Source organism: Rhinichthys klamathensis, unplaced genomic scaffold (assembly GCF_029890125.1).
Source record: "Rhinichthys klamathensis goyatoka isolate OS25496 unplaced genomic scaffold, OSU_Roscu_1.1 h1tg000107l_1, whole genome shotgun sequence".
NCBI lineage: Eukaryota > Metazoa > Chordata > Actinopteri > Cypriniformes > Leuciscidae > Rhinichthys > Rhinichthys klamathensis.
The window spans coordinates 1654790-1676173 of NW_026606645.1; the positions used below are offsets into that span (position 1 = coordinate 1654790).

General features: G+C 37.7%; 1 protein-coding gene across 1 annotated transcript in view; it reads right to left on the reverse strand.

The window, feature by feature from the left end:
- The window catches only part of zgc:154142 (uncharacterized protein LOC555481 homolog), a 29097-nt gene extending 14080 nt beyond the window's left edge, over window positions 1-15017 (reverse strand). The window contains exons 1-8 of the mRNA XM_056253566.1: window positions 14679-15017; window positions 12010-12146; window positions 9960-10053; window positions 9341-9481; window positions 8933-9030; window positions 6982-7108; window positions 6669-6875; window positions 5610-5831 (exon numbers count right to left, since the gene is read on the reverse strand). Of these exons, the coding sequence (XP_056109541.1) occupies window positions 5610-5831; window positions 6669-6875; window positions 6982-7108; window positions 8933-9030; window positions 9341-9481; window positions 9960-10053; window positions 12010-12146; window positions 14679-14805 (1153 nt within the window). The 5' untranslated portion in view covers window positions 14806-15017. The remainder of the gene's footprint in view (window positions 1-5609; window positions 5832-6668; window positions 6876-6981; window positions 7109-8932; window positions 9031-9340; window positions 9482-9959; window positions 10054-12009; window positions 12147-14678) is intronic.
- Between the last annotated feature and the right edge of the window lie 6367 nt (window positions 15018-21384).

Here is a 21384-nt window from a genome sequence, read left to right on the forward strand (position 1 = left end):
ATAAAACATTTGTTAAACACATTCAAATGATGTTTAAAAATATAAAATCTATCTAACCTAGCCAATGATATATGATTATCGCGTACATGAGCCCATGTATATTGCTTTTCATTATCATTCATAGTTCTCCAAATGTCACATAAATCAAATTTCTCAATCAAATGAATTAAACGTTTGCGCGAAGCCATATGAGGTTCAACATGATTACGGTCTATATCAAGTTCAGTGCAATTAAAATCACCACCCACAAATAGAAAATCTTCAGTACAGCAGTTTTCAAGCGTTGAACAAAGAGTATCTAAAAACAGTAACCTTTCTATAGGTGCTGTTGGAGTATAAACACAAATAAAAACAAATACAAAAGTTTCATAAACAGCTCTGACTTTTAACAATCTACCTTTCATAATTTCATCTACATCATACGAGATCGGTTTAAAAATTTTACTAAATAGAATAGCAACTCCACCACTCACATTTGAATAATGACTTAATACAGATATACCATTAAATTCCTTCATCCAGTCAACCACATTATCTATACTACTATGAGTTTCTTGTAAAAAAGCTATATCTATGTTTTTCTGTACCATTTCTTAAAAAATCTGTGCTCTTTTTTTAGGATTCCTTGCCCCATTAACATTCATAGACGCAATATGTACTTCACTCATAATGAAGAAAAAGAAAAAGAACAACCTCAATTTACCACAAAAAATGAAATTATTTTTCTTCATCTTAAACCGCATCATTTTCAAGGGTGCTGTTTATGTTCCTCACAATTTTCTTCAACCTATATACTTCTTTGTTGGTAAAGGAATCACTAGCCATCCCACTTTTTGCTTGATCAGCAAATTGTTTCAAGTCAGGAAAAAAATCTTTTATTTTTACACCCCTTTTATTTTTTGTTGCCCTGAGGAACAATTTTATGTCCTCAAGACCATAACTTCGATCAGTAACGTTAGTTTCACCTTGTGAAAAACTCATACTGCATTCTGACGAGTCACTGTCACTTTCCGTATCTTGCATTTCCTCATTTTGTAGACCAACGGTCTTACTTACTTTAGCGTCTAACAACTTATTTTCCATCTTTCTTTTTTGGGGAGTCTTGAAAAAAAATTGCTCTTGTTCCGAAGTTAACTGTGCACCTTCACAAGCTATCCTAATCTCATCATCATTTGCACCTTCCTCTTTACCTTCTGAAGAGGAAGCCACCGTGTCTAAGACGCTTGAATCATTTACTGTAGTAGGTAGAACATTAGGATTACTATTCCCTTGCTCAATCTGAGAAAGAACTGGTTCAGCCTCAATTTCTAACGTGCGATCTACAACATTATTATTTTCCAAAGCCAAGCCTATTACCTGAGCTTCCGCCTCAGACTCCTTTCCATCCTTTTCTTCAAGTTCAACTGTTCCATTTTTTCCCCCTTTTTCTCCCTCAGTATTTTTGTTGGGACAATTCCGAATGAAATGCCCTGTATTACCACATCCAAAGCATTTGACTTTTCCAGTCGTGACGTAAATAGCATAGTTAAAATCGTCACTTCGAAAATTCAGTGTAAGATCTAGATCTGCATCGTCCGGAATAATCATGTACACAAACCGCCTAAAAGAAACAATATGTTTCAATAAAGGCGAGTCGCTACTAATCGGAATCTTTTTTATTGCAGACACCAACTTTCCGTAACGTGTCAAAGCCTCCGTTAGAAAACCATCACTGACAAAAGGTGGCACATTAGATAAAATGACCTTTTTCGCTGGTAAGGAAAGAGGGAGAATTGAAATGAATTCACCATCAATGACAATTCCTCGTTCAACCAACTCATTTGCTTTGTCCACACTATCCAGAAAAACCACTGTTGCATTGTTCATTCGGGAAGCGGACAAAACGCTCGCGTGACCCACCACTTCCCCAATGGCCAAGCAACATTCTTCAACGCTCACCGCCGACGCCACCTTAATCGCATGGCGTCTCGTGAGTGAACTCAAACCCTGCGTTTGACGGGCCGACATGCCTCCAAAAACCGGATCACACACGGCCCTCAAACTAGACTAACAAAAACCTAATAACAACCAACCATCAAAAAAAAAAAAAAAAAAAAAAAAAAAAAAAACGCTCACACCGCTCCGCACACACAAACTCACCAATCGCACCGGAAATGAGAGAGAGAGAGAGAGAGAGAGAGAGAGAGAGAGAGAGAGAGAGAGAGAGAGAGAAGTTTCTGCATCACTATGCATCTTATTGCCCAAAGTCAGAAGATTGAAATTACTGGTTTTGCATCAATTGCACTTAAGTCAGCTTACAATGTTAGTCAAGGTTTCTTTTATCAACAAGACATCAACAGTTGTCATTTCGTTTCACAAGACGATTCACCCCCTCCTGGCTCTTAGAAATAAACAGGCTATTTTTGGGTACTGTACCTTTATAATAATAATATTTACAAACATACCTGACTGTACTATTCCGATTCCCATTTGCCTTGAATAGACTTTTCAGACCATAACTGTATGAATAGAACAGTCTGTTTTTAACGTGTTTTCCGTTTGATATTTTAATTTTCCTTGAACCTTAAAATGAAATACACCGCAAGTTTCTGTAACTGTACATACTTAAAGCAGCACTAAGTAGGAATTCCGTTTTTGTCAAACAGCGACCCCTAGAGTCGCTGTGGAGTACTTGTACTGTCGTGAATAGCACTCACGCAGAGATGGCTCGCACTCACGGCCGGATCCCCTCCCCCTGTACACCGGTACCTGTTCAGTAGGATGGACGCTGTAACGAGTGGAAATAAGGTATGGCCCCTTTAAGAGCTGCGCGCGCCCTGTTTAACTGTCGGCAGTCTGTATTGTATGTGCGCCTCATGTATACGGCGCCGGGTTATTTCTGTTTGATACTCATTTTATCAGATCTGTTTTTTGCCGTAAAGCAATTTGTTACCTCGCGAGACCTGATATCACACGATACTTCCTAACACTGAGGCCGGCCCAAAGTTGCAAGGGTGGTTTTGCGGCTCACAGGCACCAGGGGGGTGCGAGACGACCACCATTCAACACGAAATCAGTAATATAAACATTACAATGACTCCAAAGCTGTTCTGTTAAGGTAAAAAAGTTACTTAGTTCACCTTTAAGGTAAGTTGTGTTCAGTTTATTATTGGTGCATAGAAAATAATGGTAGCTATACTTTTTTTACTCAACAAAGGGCCTGTGCAAGCTTTGTTGTTAATGTAGATTTGATTCGTCTGTAATAAACAATGGCAACTTTTTGTGTTTGCAAGTTGTTATGCATTTAAAAAAGACTTCAGCTTCAGGTTTCAATACTTCAGCTTTAATAGTACAAAAATGCATTTAGGAAGTCATCATCTCCATTTCATTTGAAGATAATGATTATTTCATTCGAAGTTAATGATTATTTCATTTGTTGAATGGCATCTAATTATGTGAGAGAAATTAACTCATGCCATGTGTGCTAATCAGTATTCCTGCAATACAAGTCAAATTCATTATTAATATTAAGAATTTCATATACTGTGTAGCTCAGGTTAACATGGTTTGTTTCGCATTTCCATTGAAACTGTTTGTACTACTCCTATCTTCAGGGTAATACGGACTGTCAGCAGAACTAACACTCACACACCGATTCGTCTTGACAGCCAGAATAAAGAAGTGATGTGAAGAACACACACATACAGTATACACACACTTGCAACAGGCAAGTAAGGACACAATGTCAAGACAAATGAGCCATGCAGTCCATGACTGCTGGTGGACCAAAACTGAACTTGTTTTTATTCATTTAATGAATTTCAAAGCCCTTGTGTTCAGATGTTTGACACTCGATCTAAAACAATTAGCAATTATTTCTGCTTTTGATTTTTGTTCTTTTATTGCATGGATTTTTTTTTTTTTTTAAAGAATGCACTGGTCACTCTTTTCCATGCATTTACAATAAAAAGTGATTGGAAGTTAACTTTCCATATGTTTTTTTTAAACAAGTCTGTTTATGACTTAATCTCTTGGAATATAGTTTTATGAACCATATATATATATAACACACAGCAAAAAAACCTGCCTTTCTTACTTAGTATTTTTTCATTTCCAGTCCAAATATCTAAAAATTCTTAAATCAAGATGCATTTTACTAGATAAGTAAAATGGCATAAAATATGATGTTGTGTTTTCAAAAAAAATGAAGTGAGTTTTTGCTTAAACCAAGCAAAATTATCTGCCAATGGGGTAAGAAATTCAAACGGGAAACAAGATCATTTTTCTTACGCCATTGGCAGATAATTTTGCTTGTTTTAAGTCAAACAATTTAATTGCGAGGACAAAAGCAATTCAGTTTTTTTGTCCCACGGAAGAAAGTAAGTCAGACAGGTTTGGACAGACATGAAGTGACATTTTAGGGGGTGTACTGTTCCTCTAGTCTACACTTTCACTGCTCTGCAAATAGCCAGTAAAACACTTGTCCTTTTTTTTGTCTTTTCTTGTAGTTCAAACATCCCAAACTTTTGGTATTTTCCGTCACACGTTCTCTTCCATTCTTTCTCAACCTGCACCAGGACTTATTGACAGTATCTGGCGTGCAGTCCTTGAAAAGCTGCTGCAGATAAGCGTATCAGCTGCTCACAGCTCTGTTTGATGTTCAGTAATAAGGAGCCGTAATTTATAGTGCACTCGCCTGCTGGCTCATGCCTCGCTGAGACTGATGATAATCAGTTTTTACAGTCCCTTTGTGCAAGGGATAAGAGAGAGCGATGAGAACGCCAGCTACTCTTGCGCCAGCAGTCCCATTTAGTGTTAGATATGGGCCCCAAAACAGAGTCGAAGGTCATCCCTGATAGGCCACGTTTTGGCACAGTGCTATGTTGGCTTGACACATTTTATCCAATGAAATTACCGGAAGATGTGTCACATGAATAGGACAAGTCTGTACACATATTTAAGAGGACCTATTATGCCCTTTTACATAGTCTTGATTTTGGGCTGTAGTAGAATAGGTTTTCAAGCTTGAATGTTCAAAAAACACATTATTTTTCACATATTTGACATTGTTGCAGCACCTCTCTGCTCAGTCTTTCTGTAACGCTCTGTTTAGTCCCTGTCTCTATGAAGCTCCTCCTTCTGAAAAGCACAATGCACTCTGATTGGTCGGCTGGACCAGTAACGTGTTTGTTCCCAGAAGAAAACTCGAGACTACAATCAAGGCGTTTCAGGGAGTTCAGAAACAGTACGCACTGATATAGAGAATAACTAACTTTGGAGTGACTTTGTGTTTTGCAACTTACTTAGCAGATGTTTTTCATGCTCAAACAGCAAGTATACACTAAAGAAAGTTGAAATGTAAAAAAAGCATAATAGGTCCTCTTTAACCCCAGTTTAAATAATGCAGATTCGGGCAATTGCAAAACTAGAAGATTTTTGGTTTTAAACAAAACATTGTAGATTACAGACTAAATTGTTATGTTTTCTGTAAGAAATGCCCTTGCAAAACTCGCCACCATGATGCTTGGGTCTTTTGGGTGGTTTCCAGGGTGTTGCTAAGGTGTTCCAGAGTTTGCAAGCACCATTTATTAAACATAAATCTATGTATCTTTTTTAGAGTCGTGTCTTACCCAGTGACTGCTGACTATCGATGACGGTGAGTTTGTCTTTGCCGCATTGGCCCGCTTCACCCACGGTGGCCAGATCGGTGATGTGCAGTTTGACAAGAAAGCCCTCGTCCACTGTGATGTCCCAAGAGCAGCTCAAGTTTGCAGGATAAGCCTGAGGATAGTTCTTGGAGTTTATCTGACCTTTACGTCCGAACAGCTTCCCAGGGGACCCACAGCCAGAGTCTGAACAGAGAGCTCAGAGTGTTATTGTCTGAACAATAATGCTCAAAAGAAATTCATCAGGACCTGCAATCTTTAAATCTAATCTGGCTTCATGTAGGGTAGAAAGCATGTCATGCTTGATGATGGCACTATATATATGGAGTTCTAAAATTATTAAAACTGAAATAAAATAGAAATATCTTAAACATAAAAATATAAAATGACAAACGTACCAAAAATATAAATATTTATATTAATATCTATAACATATAATTGCTGCTAATTAACGTATTTTAGTAAAATATTGTAGTTGCTTAAATGCAATGCGAAATAATAATAAATACATTTTAATTAAAGCAAGAAAAATCTAGACAATTGCATATAAAATATTTTAAATGTTATATATATATATATATATGTATATATATATATACACTGAGATAAATATTAATAAATACAAAATATGATATTATAATAATATTATCTAAGACAAAGTTACATGATACAACACATTTAAAGCAACTTATAAACTTCACATGCAATACAGTTGTCTTCTGGGTCAACATTTAATGCCATAATTAGATAAATGTATTATTTGTTTAGTTTAATCTCCTTCATTGTCACAACAATTCATTTACCCCTCTTACATAGTTCCCTGATTATGGGTGCTTCCTTAAATGAACTTTTCTTGTGTGATGTAAGATGCTTCTTTAGGTGTGGAAAAGTATTTTTATTCCTGTCATTTGAAAGTAAAGTCATTAGACTGCAGGAGGCTCAGTGATCATCAGCCCTGTAATATGATCAGGTAAGTGATGCGTTGATGTAGTTTCTTTGAAAATACCGTGACTTTACTTATACCTTCTGGGGCATGTGTGGTGGTTGTTGGTCCAGTGGTTGTGGTTTTGGTGGTGGTTGTTGGTGTGGTTGTAATCGGTGGGGCACTTGCTATGGTGTAGGTTGCACTGAAGCCTTTAGCAGTCCCGCTCGAATCAGACTTGAAGCGAACCACCATACTACTGCCACTAGACAACACCGGAGCCGGGATCTTGTTTCCACAGAAACGACCTACATTAATTGAGATTTATGTTTTTTGGCAGATAAAAATGAGAGCACAGATGTTCACCGTGGAGCAAAGGCAAGCTTTTTGGATTCAGTAAATGTCAGTTCTCACCCAGTTGAGTGGCACCACCTGAAGCGTCATCATAGACATCCACAAAGTCACCACATGATTCTGGGACAAGGTCAAAAGCTGTGAATGTTAGCCGGACCTTTTCCCAATCAGGCACGCGTATCATCCACTGGACAACATAATGAAAAAATGAATTAATTTAACATTAATCCTAACCTTGGAATAAGTAGATTACAGCATTTAAACTGCTTCTGGCATTTTGTTTTTGCATGTGCAGACTTTAGCAAATACACAAAACATAGAGTGATCCAAATGCAATTTGGGTATCCTGACAGGGCTGGTGATTGAAATTGTGCTTTCTCATGCATCTTGAGTTAGTTTCAAGTCAAGGCTTGAAGGCTGGCGGTAGATTAGCTAATGTGGGTAAATATCCTGCCAGATGGAGCCGCACTGTGAGGAAGCTTCCAGCAATCTGACTTCCACAATCAAAGCCCTCATGTCAAAACCAATCTTCAAATACTCCTCACAAACTCCACAATTTCCTCTGTATGTGCAATCTGATTGTCACTGGATTCATTATAAAAAAAAATAAAAAATAAAAAATACATGATGGAACTATATTTTTTAGAAGTTATGAAAAAATGTGTGTGCAAAACACTCCGCCGTGTTGTGGATAGATGCAAGGACATTGCTAAGGAGTTGCTAAGTGGTTCTGAATGGTTGCTAGGTTATTGGCCAGGTGATTGATTGGCCGTTTAACAACCTCAAAGTAAAAAAGAAAAAAAATCTGGATGCATTATGTTTAAAAAGATTTTTTTTTTTTTTCATGAGATTCACTCAAGTAGTCCAAAGAGAAATCATTACATATCAACTGGGAATGCGAATTTATGCGTGTGCGAAAATTGAGCAATTTCAATAGGAATTCACACGATCGAGAATATCGCTTGAGTACGAAAAATTTCCCCAAAGAGATTTTGCATCGGGTTACTTGATTTTGGTCACTCGAATTCACGGTGTTGACCAAAAGAAAGCTGCTTGGTTCGAAAGTGACTTCTGTTAAAGTTGTTCATAGATTTCTACACTACTGACAATAGACAAAATATAAGAGACCTTTTTTGCCCACAAAATTTAGCCATGAAAATTCTGTCATCATTTACTCACCCTCATATCGTTCCAAACCCGTAGGACTTTCGTTCATCTTTCGGAACACAAATGAAGATCTGTTTGATGAAATCTGAAAGCTTTCTGTCCATCCATTGACAGTTGACGCAAATACCATTTTGACACTTCAAAAAGCTCATAAAGATATTCGTAAAACTAAACCAAATAAATTGAACAGTTTAGTCTACATTTTCTGAAAGAGACACGATCACTTTAAATGATGAACAGATCTAATTTAGGCTTTTATTCACATTTAAACATTGATCAGCGAACATAAACAGAAGCTCAACCAAACGAGCGAGAACAAACCTCATTGGTTCTTGCAGAAGCTCAAATGTGCTGTGCAACACGAGAATGAACCTCATTGGTTCTTAAAGAGGCTCAAACATGATGCGTAACAAGAGAATGAACCTCATTGGTTCTCGCACGTCAAGCGAACATGCTTGCCACAACTGAAGTGTGAGTTAAAGAATGTTTCTATGTGAATAAAAGCCTAAATTCAATCCGTTCATCATATAAAGTAATCTAGTCTCTTTAGAAAATTTTGACTAAATCACTCAATTCATTGGATTAGTTTTACGATCTCTTTATGAACTTTTTGAAGTGTCAAAAATGAACGAACGTCTTACAGGTTTGGAACGACATGAGGGTCAGTAAATATAACATTTTTCACGTTTGGGTGAACTATTCCTTTAAGGCAGCAGATATTGAACAGCAATAGAATAGTGGGTGGAAAAGGACAAAGATACAGACTCCAGAGAACAAAGAGGAAAAAGAAAGTTTGTGATAAATCAAGAGCAGGTGTAGAGGTCATATCGATCATTGGAAGCACCTGGTAGAGTGCGCCATTCTCATAGTTTTGTGCGGGAAAGCCAGGGGTCAACAGCTCCCCACGGTCACCTTGAAGAACACCACCAGCCCCAACTATTTCTAGAAGCATGGGAACGAGAGAGATTTAGCTGCATAGAAAAACACCAAAAGGGTATTCTGACAGCCCCCCTTCCCTCCCAATACACCCCAGTTACACACACACACACATTAACACGCTGCGTCTCTTTCTAGGTCAGCTGCAGCGAGACACTTATAACAGCCTCTCAGTATTTGGCAGAGTAGATACAATCACTAGATGATGATATGAAAGGTGCAGCAGACGGGCATTTTTAAATCTCTAATTGTTCTTCCATCATGTTAATAATACTGTTATGTAATTAAGTCATTATGTATCTCTCATTGTCATTACCTGATGCAGTCTCAGGGGCCACAGCGCGGTACAGGGCTTTGAATCCCTTCTCTGTGTGTCTGTCGTTGGTGTCAAAGTACACAAAAATGCGGTTTCCTAAGGCGACTATTGGTTTAGGCGTTGAATAGCCACAGTACTTCCCTGCAAGAAAAAGAAATCGTAGAGTTTTTATTGAACACAGCCTTTGACATCAACAAAAAAGATTTTTAAGATTTTAATTTTGCTAAAACTAGTCAAGATTATATAGTTCTCTGAATTTATATTGGTAAATGGACATCTTTGGGTTGTGAACCACCAGTTGAGAACCGCTTAACTAGAATACCCATGGAAATACAGCACTTTTGCTTTAGGTAGAGTGGCCGGTTTTTGTCTTGGTGTGTGTCCTCTCATTCAAACTGAAAATTTGGCTGGACATGCTCAGCATATGCAATAACTCAACAGTCAAATAATGGTGACCGGTAACATTCAGTCAATCTCTAAGAAGTTAATTGCCTCATGCCCTCTGGAATAAATGCAGGCAGATCTCTTCTGCGCTAATGGTGATTAACTTACAGTGAATTTTTTTACTCTCTGCAGGGAAGAGAAAAATGGTTTTGACCAAATTCAGCGGAAGACTCACCAATGGTGCCGAGTTCATCCTTGAGAGTGACGGAGTCGGCCTCACATGTATTGGAGTCTTCTATAGAGAAGTCTTCAAACCACAGATGGATCACCTGGAAGAAGAAAATAAACCATGATAACTAATTTTCCATGAATATACACATTTATGTCCTGAAAATATTTTTGATACACTGAAAATAATTTGGTGTAGAAACAACTCAGTATTGCTACTTTAAAATAAAGGTTCCAAAAGGGTGTTTTCACAGCTATGCCATTGAATAACTATATATTTGGTTGCCCAAAGAACCTTTCAGTGATGTTTTTTTCTTAGAATGGGGAACATTTTAAAAATCTAAAGAACCTTTCCACTATATATATATATATATATATATATATACAATCACCTAAAGGATTATTAGGAACACCATACTAATACTGTGTTTGACCCCCTTTCGCCTTCAGAACTGCCTTAATTCTACGTGGCATTGATTCAACAAGGTGCTGAAAGCATTCTTTAGAAATGTTGGCTCATATTGATCGGATAGCATCTTGCAGTTGATGGAGATTTGTGGGATGCACATCCAGGGCACGAAGCTCCCGTTCCACCACATCCCAAAGATGCTCTATTGGGTTGAGATTTGGTGACTGTGGGGGCCATTTTAGTACAGTGAACTCATTGTCATGTTCAAGAAACCAATTTGAAATGATTCGAGCTTTGTGACATGGTGCATTATCCTGCTGGAAGTAGCCATCAGAGGATAGGTACATGGTGGCCATAAAGGGATGGACATGGTCAGAAACAATGCTCAGGTAGGCGGTGGCATTTAAACGATTCCCAATTGGCACTAAGGGGCCTAAAGTGTGCCAAGAAAACATCCCCCACACCATTACACCACCACCAGCAGCCTGCACAGTGGTAACAAGGCATGATGGATCCATGTTCTCATTCTGTTTACGCCAAATTCTGACTCTACCATCTGAATGTCTCAACAGAAATCGAGACTCGTCAGACCAGGCAACATTTTTCCAGTCTTCAACTGTCCAATTTTGGTGAGCTCTTGCAAATTGTAGCCTCTTTTTCCTATTTGTAGTGGAGATGAGTGGTACCCGGTGGGGTCTTCTGCTGTTGTAGCCCATCCGCCTCAAGGTTGTGCGTGTTGTGGCTTCACAAATGCTTTGCTGCATACCTCGGTTGTAACAAGTGGTTATTTCAGTCAAAGTTGCTCTTCTATCAGCTTGAATCAGTCGGCCCATTCTCCTCTGACCTCTAGCATCAACAAGGCATTTTCGCCCACAGGACTGCCGCATACTGGATGTTTTTCCCTTTTCACACCATTCTTTGTAAACACTAGAAATGGTTGTGTGTGAAAATCCCAGTAACTGAGCAGATTGTGAAATACTCAGACCGGCCCGTCTGGCACCAACAACCATGCCACGCTCAAAATTGCTTAAATCACCTTTCTTTCCCATTCTGACATTCAGTTTGGAGTTCAGGAGATTGTCTTGACCAGGACCACACCCCTAAATGCATTGAAGCAACTGCCATGTGATTGGTTGATTAGATAATTGCATTAATGAGAAATTGAACAGGTGTTCCTAATAATCCTTTAGGTGAGTGTATATATAAACTTTTGTGGAATGGAAAGATTCCATGGAAAGGTTATTGGAACCAAATAAAGAAACTTTAAGTTTAAGAGTGTTGAAAATTTCACAAAAAAATTAGTCTACAAAGAAACAGGAAGTGACACATTGAATTAAACGTGACATTTTGAATTTTAAAAACAGAATATAATATTTCCTTGTAAAACATGCTCAAATAATTCTTGAAAATCGAATATAACTATACAAAAACAGCACGTTCAATAACTTTATAGCAGTTAAGCATCTCCATTCACTGTCACTTAAAAATGTATATTGTTTTTAAAAGTTTGAGTCCCTATTTGAAGCCTTATAAATGTGCAAAGTGCTTTCAGAAAAACCAAAGCATGTAGGTCATCTTACAGTAAGCCTTACAGTATCCTTAATGAGCAGCTAGCGGCTAAAGAGCTGAGCTAAGAGTCACCCGGTACCTTATTGGCTTCTACCGTGATGTGCCAACTGCAGCTCATGCCATTGTCGTAACTGCTGGGGTAATTCCCACTGGAAAATTCCCCCGAGGAAGCCGTCAGCTCCTGCAGACTCCCACATCCCGTATCGATCTCGTCCTCTGCGGACAGAGACAGAGCGAGGAATAGAATTTGACATCGCCTGTGTAAACAGATTGATTGCATTTCCTCAGCAGCACCCCGCAGGTGAAGCTATTTCATGGATTCAGCCTCGTGGAACATAATGCAGGTTTAGTCTGGTAACTGAATTTGAAAAGAAAGGATAATGTGTCTGTATGTACCAAAGAAATACCTATAGGCCTATTGCTCTGCATTCATCATTTGTGATGCAAACATTAGCCTATCTTATGGTTAGACTATGTGAAACATAAACATTGTAAATTTTAAGTGAAACTGCAACAAATTATACTTACTTTAGGTGTAATTTAAATCGCATGAAACTTTTACATTAATGTGCACCAGACGCATAGGCGGCGCTAGGGAGGGGCTAGCAGGTGCTTCAGCACCCCCAAGAAAGACCAAAGCACCTCGGGGTGCACCCCCCAAAGCACCCCCCAAAATAATGTATGGAATCAATTATATTCAAAATATGTTATTTCGAGATATTAAGTCGTTATTTCAATATAATATCTCGGTATTTCGACATAATAACGCCAAATTAAATATAATATCTCGGTATTTCGACATAATAACGCCAAATTTTTGTCCCGCCAAAGCCTTTTTTGATCGGTGAGTGATGTAGAATAGAATGACTGCTGCGCTTGACAGGGCGCACGAGCAGAGAGAGAGAGAGACCCGGCCGCGCGCACTCTCACGTCTTCAAACACTTCTCGCGCATATTAAGCAAAATCAATTGACAGTAGTAAAAGGTCGGAAGACCGCAGTTTCACGTGGAGCATTTGGAGATTTGTTCTCCTGAATTACCTCGGTGTGTGAATTGTGCTTAAAAAAACACGTTGCCTAGCTTATCGTCTCTAAAAAGCGTTCCGCCCATTCAGCTGACCTAAACCACATTTCAATAAACGAAAAAACCTATCCAGTGATATGTTTTCTGTATTGACGCAAATCTTGTGCGATGTTCTAAACTGCCGAGATAATCACACAAGCGTGCCGTAGACGTCCACTAATGACACGTTGATACGCAAACGAATGACTCATTTTACTTTAATGAATAGTTAAAACAACTGACATGTCCAACACTGAACTCACGAGACCTCTGAATCGGTGTATAAAAAAATCGGATTATAGTTAACATTTACTATTAAGTAACTGCACTTCAGCATTGTTAATGTTAATTGTTTCAATATTTAGAGAGTCTGGCCCACTATATGTGTGTTGTAGCCATTAAATAAGCGCATTTAATTTAATTTTTGTTAAAATATTTTTTTTTTTTTTTTTTTTGCTGATTATGAAAATTGAACAGCACGAGTAAGATGCGTGATATATCGGAAGATATGATGGGTCAGACATGATTTTGACCACTTTATTTACATTTACACATTTACATTTAGTCATTTATTTTAGCAGACGCTTTTATCCAAAGCGACTCAACTGATGACTAAACCAAGCGAGTCATCGTGAAAAGGCAAAAACAACGCAAGAAGTGCTCAAAATACCAAGTTCGGACATTGCTCGGAGTAGCATAAGACAAGCGAGGATTTAAAGGAAAAGGATTTTTATTTTTATTTTTTTATGTTAAGTATAAATTAAGTTTTGTTTTGTAGAAAGCCTTTTTTAAAGTGAATTTCGTTTTGTATAAATTGTATCTTAATTGTAATCAATTTTTCATCAACCAATTGACTGGGTATAATAGCCTAAATAAGAAGCAAATATAGCAGACAATATGATAAAGATAAGGAGGCGCGGGCGCGATTGCATTGCACGTGAACTGGAGCACATCTCATCATAAATTTTGCTCATTTAAATAATAGTGTGTGTGTATATATATATATATATATATATATATATATATGCTAATTGCGCAGCTCCCCCTGTCAATGATCTAGCACCCCCTCAGCACCTGCGTTAAAAATTATCTGGCGCCGCCCCTGACCAGACGTCCTTCTGTAGACAGTGATTACAAGAAGCTTCTGAGGGCTATTTTGAGAGTATTATACAGTTTCACTTCATAATTTACATATGCCGCTTTTAGATGCTTTCTAAATAGGAGGATGCTGCATTGAATGGCACAGATTTTACAATAGTGTTTCCAGTGAGTCTGATTCAACCAAACGTATAGTAGTTGCGAGAAGTAATTAAAGTTTTTATCAATAACTTTAATCATTCAAAAGTAATTGTATAGTTAGAGTTTATCAGAAGAGTGCAAGGAAATCATTTGGGTTCGATTTCATTAAAAGTGTTAACATAAATAAGCTGTTTTCATGAATTTGAACTAGCAGAGATTCGTCACAGTGACTATCAAGTCTATTGATTTGACATTAAATGCCCTTATAATCATAAATAACTACCGGTATACCATATCTATTGTTGTATGCTATATTACCACTGAGATTCTTTAAATGTACATCTACATTTATATCTGAGGGGAAGTCAGAACTAAGTATGTGTGCAAAACTAATTATCTTCATTATATCTGGATTTGGACCAACAGCTTTGAAGTAACAGTAACCCACCTCTTGGACTTGAGTTGTTCTTCTCAATGACAAATACCACAACTAGTCCAATAGTAACTGCCGTCAGGGCTACAAATAGGAAGATCAGGCTCTTCTCTAGTGTTGTCAGACCTTTCTTGGACTTCATTTGTGCCGATGTTCCTCAGTGTTATCCAATCTAGAAACAGCGTGATGGTCTTCAGCCGAAGCTGACTTACTAATGTTCTCCCCACAGATGGTCTAATATTTATAATGTTGTGTTGACCTTTGTTGAGCTGTACTTTACTCTCGGATGGGTTGGCTGTACAACACCACAAAAGCTATTTCTGCGAGTATATCTCCTCGATGCATTTTACTGCGTGTGTGAACGATCAGGTTGTAAATTTAGGAAATCATACAGGTTTTATCTTAGAAGGCTTATCGGTTAAGTGAAAGCAATGATTACAGTCTCAAATGATTGAAGTATCTTGGTTGTAGACCACTAGTAGACGTCTTGTTTATTAATACTGCAATGATTGTGAAGTTTAAATCAATTAGTTATATAATTAAAGGGGCTATTCAGAACACTTGTTATTAGCGACACCGGTGGCCATTAAGTGAACTGCAGCCAGCAACATGTTCACTCTCGTGCACACGTAACATACAAGAGACTGAATGTGATTCAAGGCCCCGGATATACTCACGGCAAAGTTATTTTTCGTTCTTTGCTTAGAAGTAAAAAGAAGTTGGAAATACTTTTGCATATACTTTTAATGAACATACTGGCTGAGAGCAACATTTAAAATGCCTAAATATGTGCTGTGCACTTTCCCCTCAATACCAAAATAGACATAATTGTAGCATTGAGAAAACAATTAAGAAAGCATCTGATCATAGCGATGTGGATATGTTTTCACCAGCTCTGCAATTCCCCGGCATTGTGTCGACAGATGAGGTAATTAAAATTACACTGTTATGATAGTTTGATTATAAAGTAGCCTATATTTGAGACTAGATTATGTCTGACTAGTGACACTAGTTTGAATTCATTCTTATACTTTGCATGTCACATTGACAATAGAGTACAGAATGGCTCTTTTAGCGTTATCCTGAACATTTTATAAGCATTAATTTCATGTGTCATGGCTTTCGGGAGCATAAACGTCACATCCATTTGATTTTCCCTGCAAAATGTCCTGAGTCCTTCACATAAAAATCAGTGTACAGGCTTTCATAGAATCTAGGAAGTCTTGGAAGGTCTAGTTTTTAAAGTTTCGTAACAAGCTGTTCACACATTAGCAATAAAAAGCGATTCATTCATGAAAATTCTTACATTTAACCTTTATTTCATTAACATCTTTACTCTCTGTGCTTTTTAGTCATTTAATGGGAAAGTCATTGCGGTTCACTGTTGTTTTGGACGCCGTTGTCTGTCATTGCAAGAAAACACATTTTTATTTTTGGCTAAAACTATCCCTTTAAGACCTTCCTGCATGTCTGGACACAATACGTCTTAGTTCATACAAATATCTATTGTGTCTAAAAATAAACACCCTAAGGGCCGGGCAATTGACTGAATACTTTGTATTTGGGAAGAAAAAATCAACAGTGAAGAGAAAGAACAGCGTGCTGTGCCACACATTCTGTCAAGGCCTGTGTGCTCCGGCATTGAACTGGGAGAATAAAAGAGGATCTTTTTAAAGAGCTGCTTTCATTGAAGTGGCCCATATATGCTCAGTCGCTCCACCAGAGGTTTGTTCTGAAGGAGCCTTTGGAAGGCAGTGTCACTATCTGGCTTGTTCTTTAAAGAGTGTCATTGAGGTTCTTCCTGGTATTCTGGAGAGAAAATAAGTTTGCACATAGTTCTGCACCGAGTGGCACTTCATTATCTCATAAAGATAATGAGGAACTGTGTGTTGCTCACTTGGAATTACCAGGAATTACCTGCTATCAATAGGATTAGAATGTCACTTTCATGTCATAGGAGAGGTTTTATCTCTCAAGAACAATTTTTGATAGATACTTTTCAGTGCAGAGTTTACTCATTTTGAGGTTTACCAAAGTCCTTATAGTCTCTGGGTTTACTCATGTAAATAAGGTTATCATTTTAACTGCATCTATACCACTCTTAGAAAAGGAAAAGGTTCTATATAGAATCCTAGGGTTCTTGACTCAGTTTTAAAGAACCTCTTATGCCAAAAAGGTTCTATATAAGGAGAAACGTCTTAAATGATTGCATGGTAGTTTTCTAGTGATAATGTATGTTTACGAGCTGCTTAATTCATAATTCAAATGAAATGAAAACACGTAATACATATGTACATGATGTCACTGTTTTCACAAATTCACGTTTTTGTAGTTTACACAGACAAAGTAATGGTATATCGTTTGCAAAAACATACACTTTGAAACCCGTTTTCAAAAGTTTGCGTTTTCAGGCCCCCAAAACGTCATTGTCATCAAAATGAACGACCAAAAAGCATACATTTTTACGTTTTTATTTCAAATGGTGTCGTGTAAACACCCCCTAAAACTAAATCCATAAAATGATCCCATGATGGAACCCCCTATAAGGTTCTACGTATATGAAACGCCTGAAAGAACCCTTTAAGGCCTTGTTCACACTAATACGTTTTTGTTTGAAAACGCATCTTTTCTCTCCGTTTTCTCTTCTTTTCATCTTTTGTCCTGTGAAAACTGAGCTTTTTGAAAGCGCTTTCCCCCAAAATATCAAAACTGAAACTACTGCGGAAACAAAGACACCTACATCTTGGATGCCCTTGAGGTAAGCTAAAACATACCAAATATTAATTTCAAAGTGAACTATCCCTTTAAGGCCTTGTCCACACTAATACGTTTTTGTTTGAAAACGCATCTTTTTCTCTCCGAGAAGCTTTCACTGAGCTTTTTGAAAGCACTTTCCCAGGTAGGCCTAGATAAATTTGAAAACGGCGTTTTCGCGTTGTAGTCTGGACTGTGAAAACAGAGGTATTTGAGAGCGATGACGCATGTTTAGTCATGTGATACATATGTACCGATAGATATTCTTGTTTATAACGTATTGTGCCTGTAATGTGCTATTAACTTTCTCACTGTTACTAAAATATTTTACTTTATACACTCTTCATATCACAGTTATGCAAAGATAAAAGGAAACGTAGGCCTACTCGCATTTGCTGTCCTGCAGCCATTGTGTTTTTCGACCAAACATATAATGGTGAGTGAGTGCAACCTGGACGCATCAGTAAATAGTGAGATATTTTGCCAAATAAAATCCTGTCAAAACAATAGAATATCATCTCAGTGAGCTTTTTTCACATGCGCAGTAAAGGTGAATTTAGTGTTTTCGAGGTTTCAGTGTGGAAGAGAAACTGGTTTTGATGGAGAGCGCTTTGAAACGGAAACACGTCTTCAAATGTATGTAGACGTATAGTTTCTATAGAACCGTTTCCTCTATAGAGAGAGAGAGAGAGATGCTGCTTTTTGTCCATATACAGACAATCAAGGCACATAGGGGACAAAAGTAGAAGTAAACGGAAGGATTTGAGATCTCATGTAATATTATCAATATCATCTGCCATAGAGTCATGTGTGGGGTACAATGTACAGTTACTGACACCTCATTTGGACTGTCACGGTCAGCTGTGAGCCGAAGCTGTGAGCGAAGAGCGCCATATTGTCAGGATTTATATAAGACGAGGAGGAGAGTGAAGGGCAGGCGGCGTCTCAGTGTGAGATCAGTTGCAAGTAGGGGATGATGGTCTGTCACCCTGCAGCTATTTGCAGATTTTTTTTTTTTAATTTAACATTCAATAAGAGCCAATGAAGAGACTGAATATTCTCAAAGCACCGTTCACAAATCGTGGCTAATAGGAAGTGACAGTGCTGTCACCACATAACCAGAATGCCAGTGTATCTTGTAGAAAGAGTGCAACGTCATCCAGCCTTCAATATTTTAATAATATTTTCAATGCAGCCTATTTTTAAAATCTTGTAGATTAGAAATAATAAGCAGAATCATTGGATGTTAAGAATGGTATAAAGTTCAGTGACATTGAAAGTCAAATCGCAGACATTTAATGGATCTATTTTTTTAGGATCACTTTTGAAATCATCCATGCACTAATTTTGTTTAAGTCTCAGACTTTTTAACCCCACAATATTGGTCAAAATAAATATTTTATATATATATTTGTACAATTTCATTTATAAGGCATTATGAATAATAAAGCTTACAGAATGCTCAATACTGTTGTTATTTTTTTAATGAAAATAAGCTCAAAGGGATTCAGACATTTACGTAGTTAGCTATATTCCATGTTAGGTTAATTCGATAATTAACTAGATAATAGTTTATCTTATAGATGTCAGTACAAAAAAAAACACGGTAGCCAATTTGTGTCTCTTAATGCTTTTTAGGGGACATAAAGGTGTAACGTGCCATATACAAAGACAAAACGTGAGGGAGGTACAGTATAGGTGAAGGACAGCGAGAGTAAATCAAGGTGTGTGTGTGTGTTGCACAAACATATGTAGGGCAAATATTCCACAGGGAGCGGCGCCATGAGAGGAAGCGCTGGAGCTCTTCCAATTATTTAATGCAGCAGCAGCAAGTAAACAAAAGGGAGCCGTGATGGAGACGACAGCTGATGCAAAACTGATCAGACAACCGGGGAGAAGTTCTGATGCAATCTCCTGATGCTTCTGGCCCCATAGAGAGCTTCATACAGTGATGCAGGGGAATAGACTACCAAATGTACTGTAAAAATGCATGAGAACTTGCTGGGTTCGCAGTTACAAGAACGGCAGAATTCCCTGCTGTAAATGAAGCATTACGTTTGGTTGCATTCAGTATGACAAAAAACTGTGGTGTTTTTTAATATGCAGCCCTGAAAATAAAGGCTTTTTAAATATTACAATCTACGCGAGTACCTGGATGTGGAATTTTTGTTCCTTTAATTAGGAAGGATTCACTTATAATTGTTTGATCTAAAACTTTTGATGCCCTGGACTCTTAAAACTACACTCTTTATTTGGCATCGATGGTTCCGTGAAGAATCTTTAACATCCATGGAATCTATCCATTCCAGAAAATGTTCTTTATAGTGGAAAAGGTTCTTTATATTTTTTAAATGTTCTTCACACTAAAAATAGTAAGAACTGTTCACTGAAAGGTTTTTTGGGAAACCAAAAATGGTTCTTCTATCAATGGCATCACTGCCAAAAACCTTTATTTTTAAAGGGATACTCCACTTTTTTTGGAAATAGGCTCATTTTACAACTCCCCCAGAGTTAAACTGTTGAGTTTTACCGTTTTTGAATCCATTCAGCCGATCTCCGGTTCTGGCGGTACCACTTTTAGCATAGCTTAGCATACATCATTGAAGTGGACAAGACCATTAGCATTTCAAAAAAAAAAAAAATGACCAAAGAGTTTCGATAAATTTTTCCTATTTAAAACTTGACTCTTCTGTAGTTACATCGTGCACTAAGACCGACGGAAAATGTAAAGTTGCGATTTTCTAGGCTGATATGGCTAGGAACTATACTCTCATTCCTGCGTAATAATCAAGAAACTTTACTGCCATACCATGAGTGCAGCAGGCGTAATGATATGACGCAGCGCCTGGAAATAGTTCCGTTGTGTTGACGGAAGGGTAAAATAGGAAAAATATCGAAACTCTTTGGTCATTCTTTTTTTAGAAATGCTAATGGTCTTGTCCACTTCAATGATGTATGCTAAGCTATGCTAAAAGTGGTACCGCCAGAACCGGAGATCGGCTGAATGGATTCAAAAACTGTAAAACTCAACAGTTTAACTCTGGGGGAGTTGTAAAATGAGCCTATTTCCAAAAAAAGTGGAGTATCCCTTTAAGAGTTTATGACCAAGGTAAATTAATGATTTCATACACATAAATACGCATGTCAAATAAATATAAACATTCACAAGACAAATGATTATTTTAAAAAAAATCACAGTAACACTTTAGTTTAGGGTCCAATTCTCACTATGAACTAGTTGCTTATTAGCATGCATATTAATTGAATATTGGCTGTTTATTAGCACTTATAAAGCACATATTACAATGCCTTATATTCTGCATCCCTCAACCCTACCTAAACATTATCGCTACAACAACTACCTTACTTACTATTAATAAGCAGTAAATAGGAGTTTATTGAGGCAAAAGTCATAGTGAGAATTGGACCCTGATCTAAAGTGTGACTAAAATCACTCATAGACCTTAGTGACAACATACAGTAACTGCTTTAACCCATCACAAATATGATTGCTATTTCACCTCTTAATAAGAGCACTTAACCATTACTATTTCTCATACTTAGGGTTATATATTAATTATGAAACTTTTGGTCATATCTCACACCATTTGTTGTACATGAGTTATACTTCAGATGATGTGGCTTTTACTTTTCTAAGTGATCAGACATTGAAGGAAAGACTCTAGTCATATCTAGAGACGAGTAGATCACAGAGATCTGGGTGTCATCTGTTTTGGATTGGGCCAGTAAGCAACCACCCTAACAACCATGTAGCAAAAATGCGCTAATAACCGCACAGACTCCTGCAGGGTGATAGCGAGATCAACTCTGAGATCCACAGGGAATCTATTAGCAGTCTTAATGACGGTATGAATAACAGAGAAGGATTGCTTTTGAAATGTGCATCTCTTTACATTTATCTGTGGGTTATAGGGCCTCCAGCGGCTGTGCACAGCCCCGTTCTGAG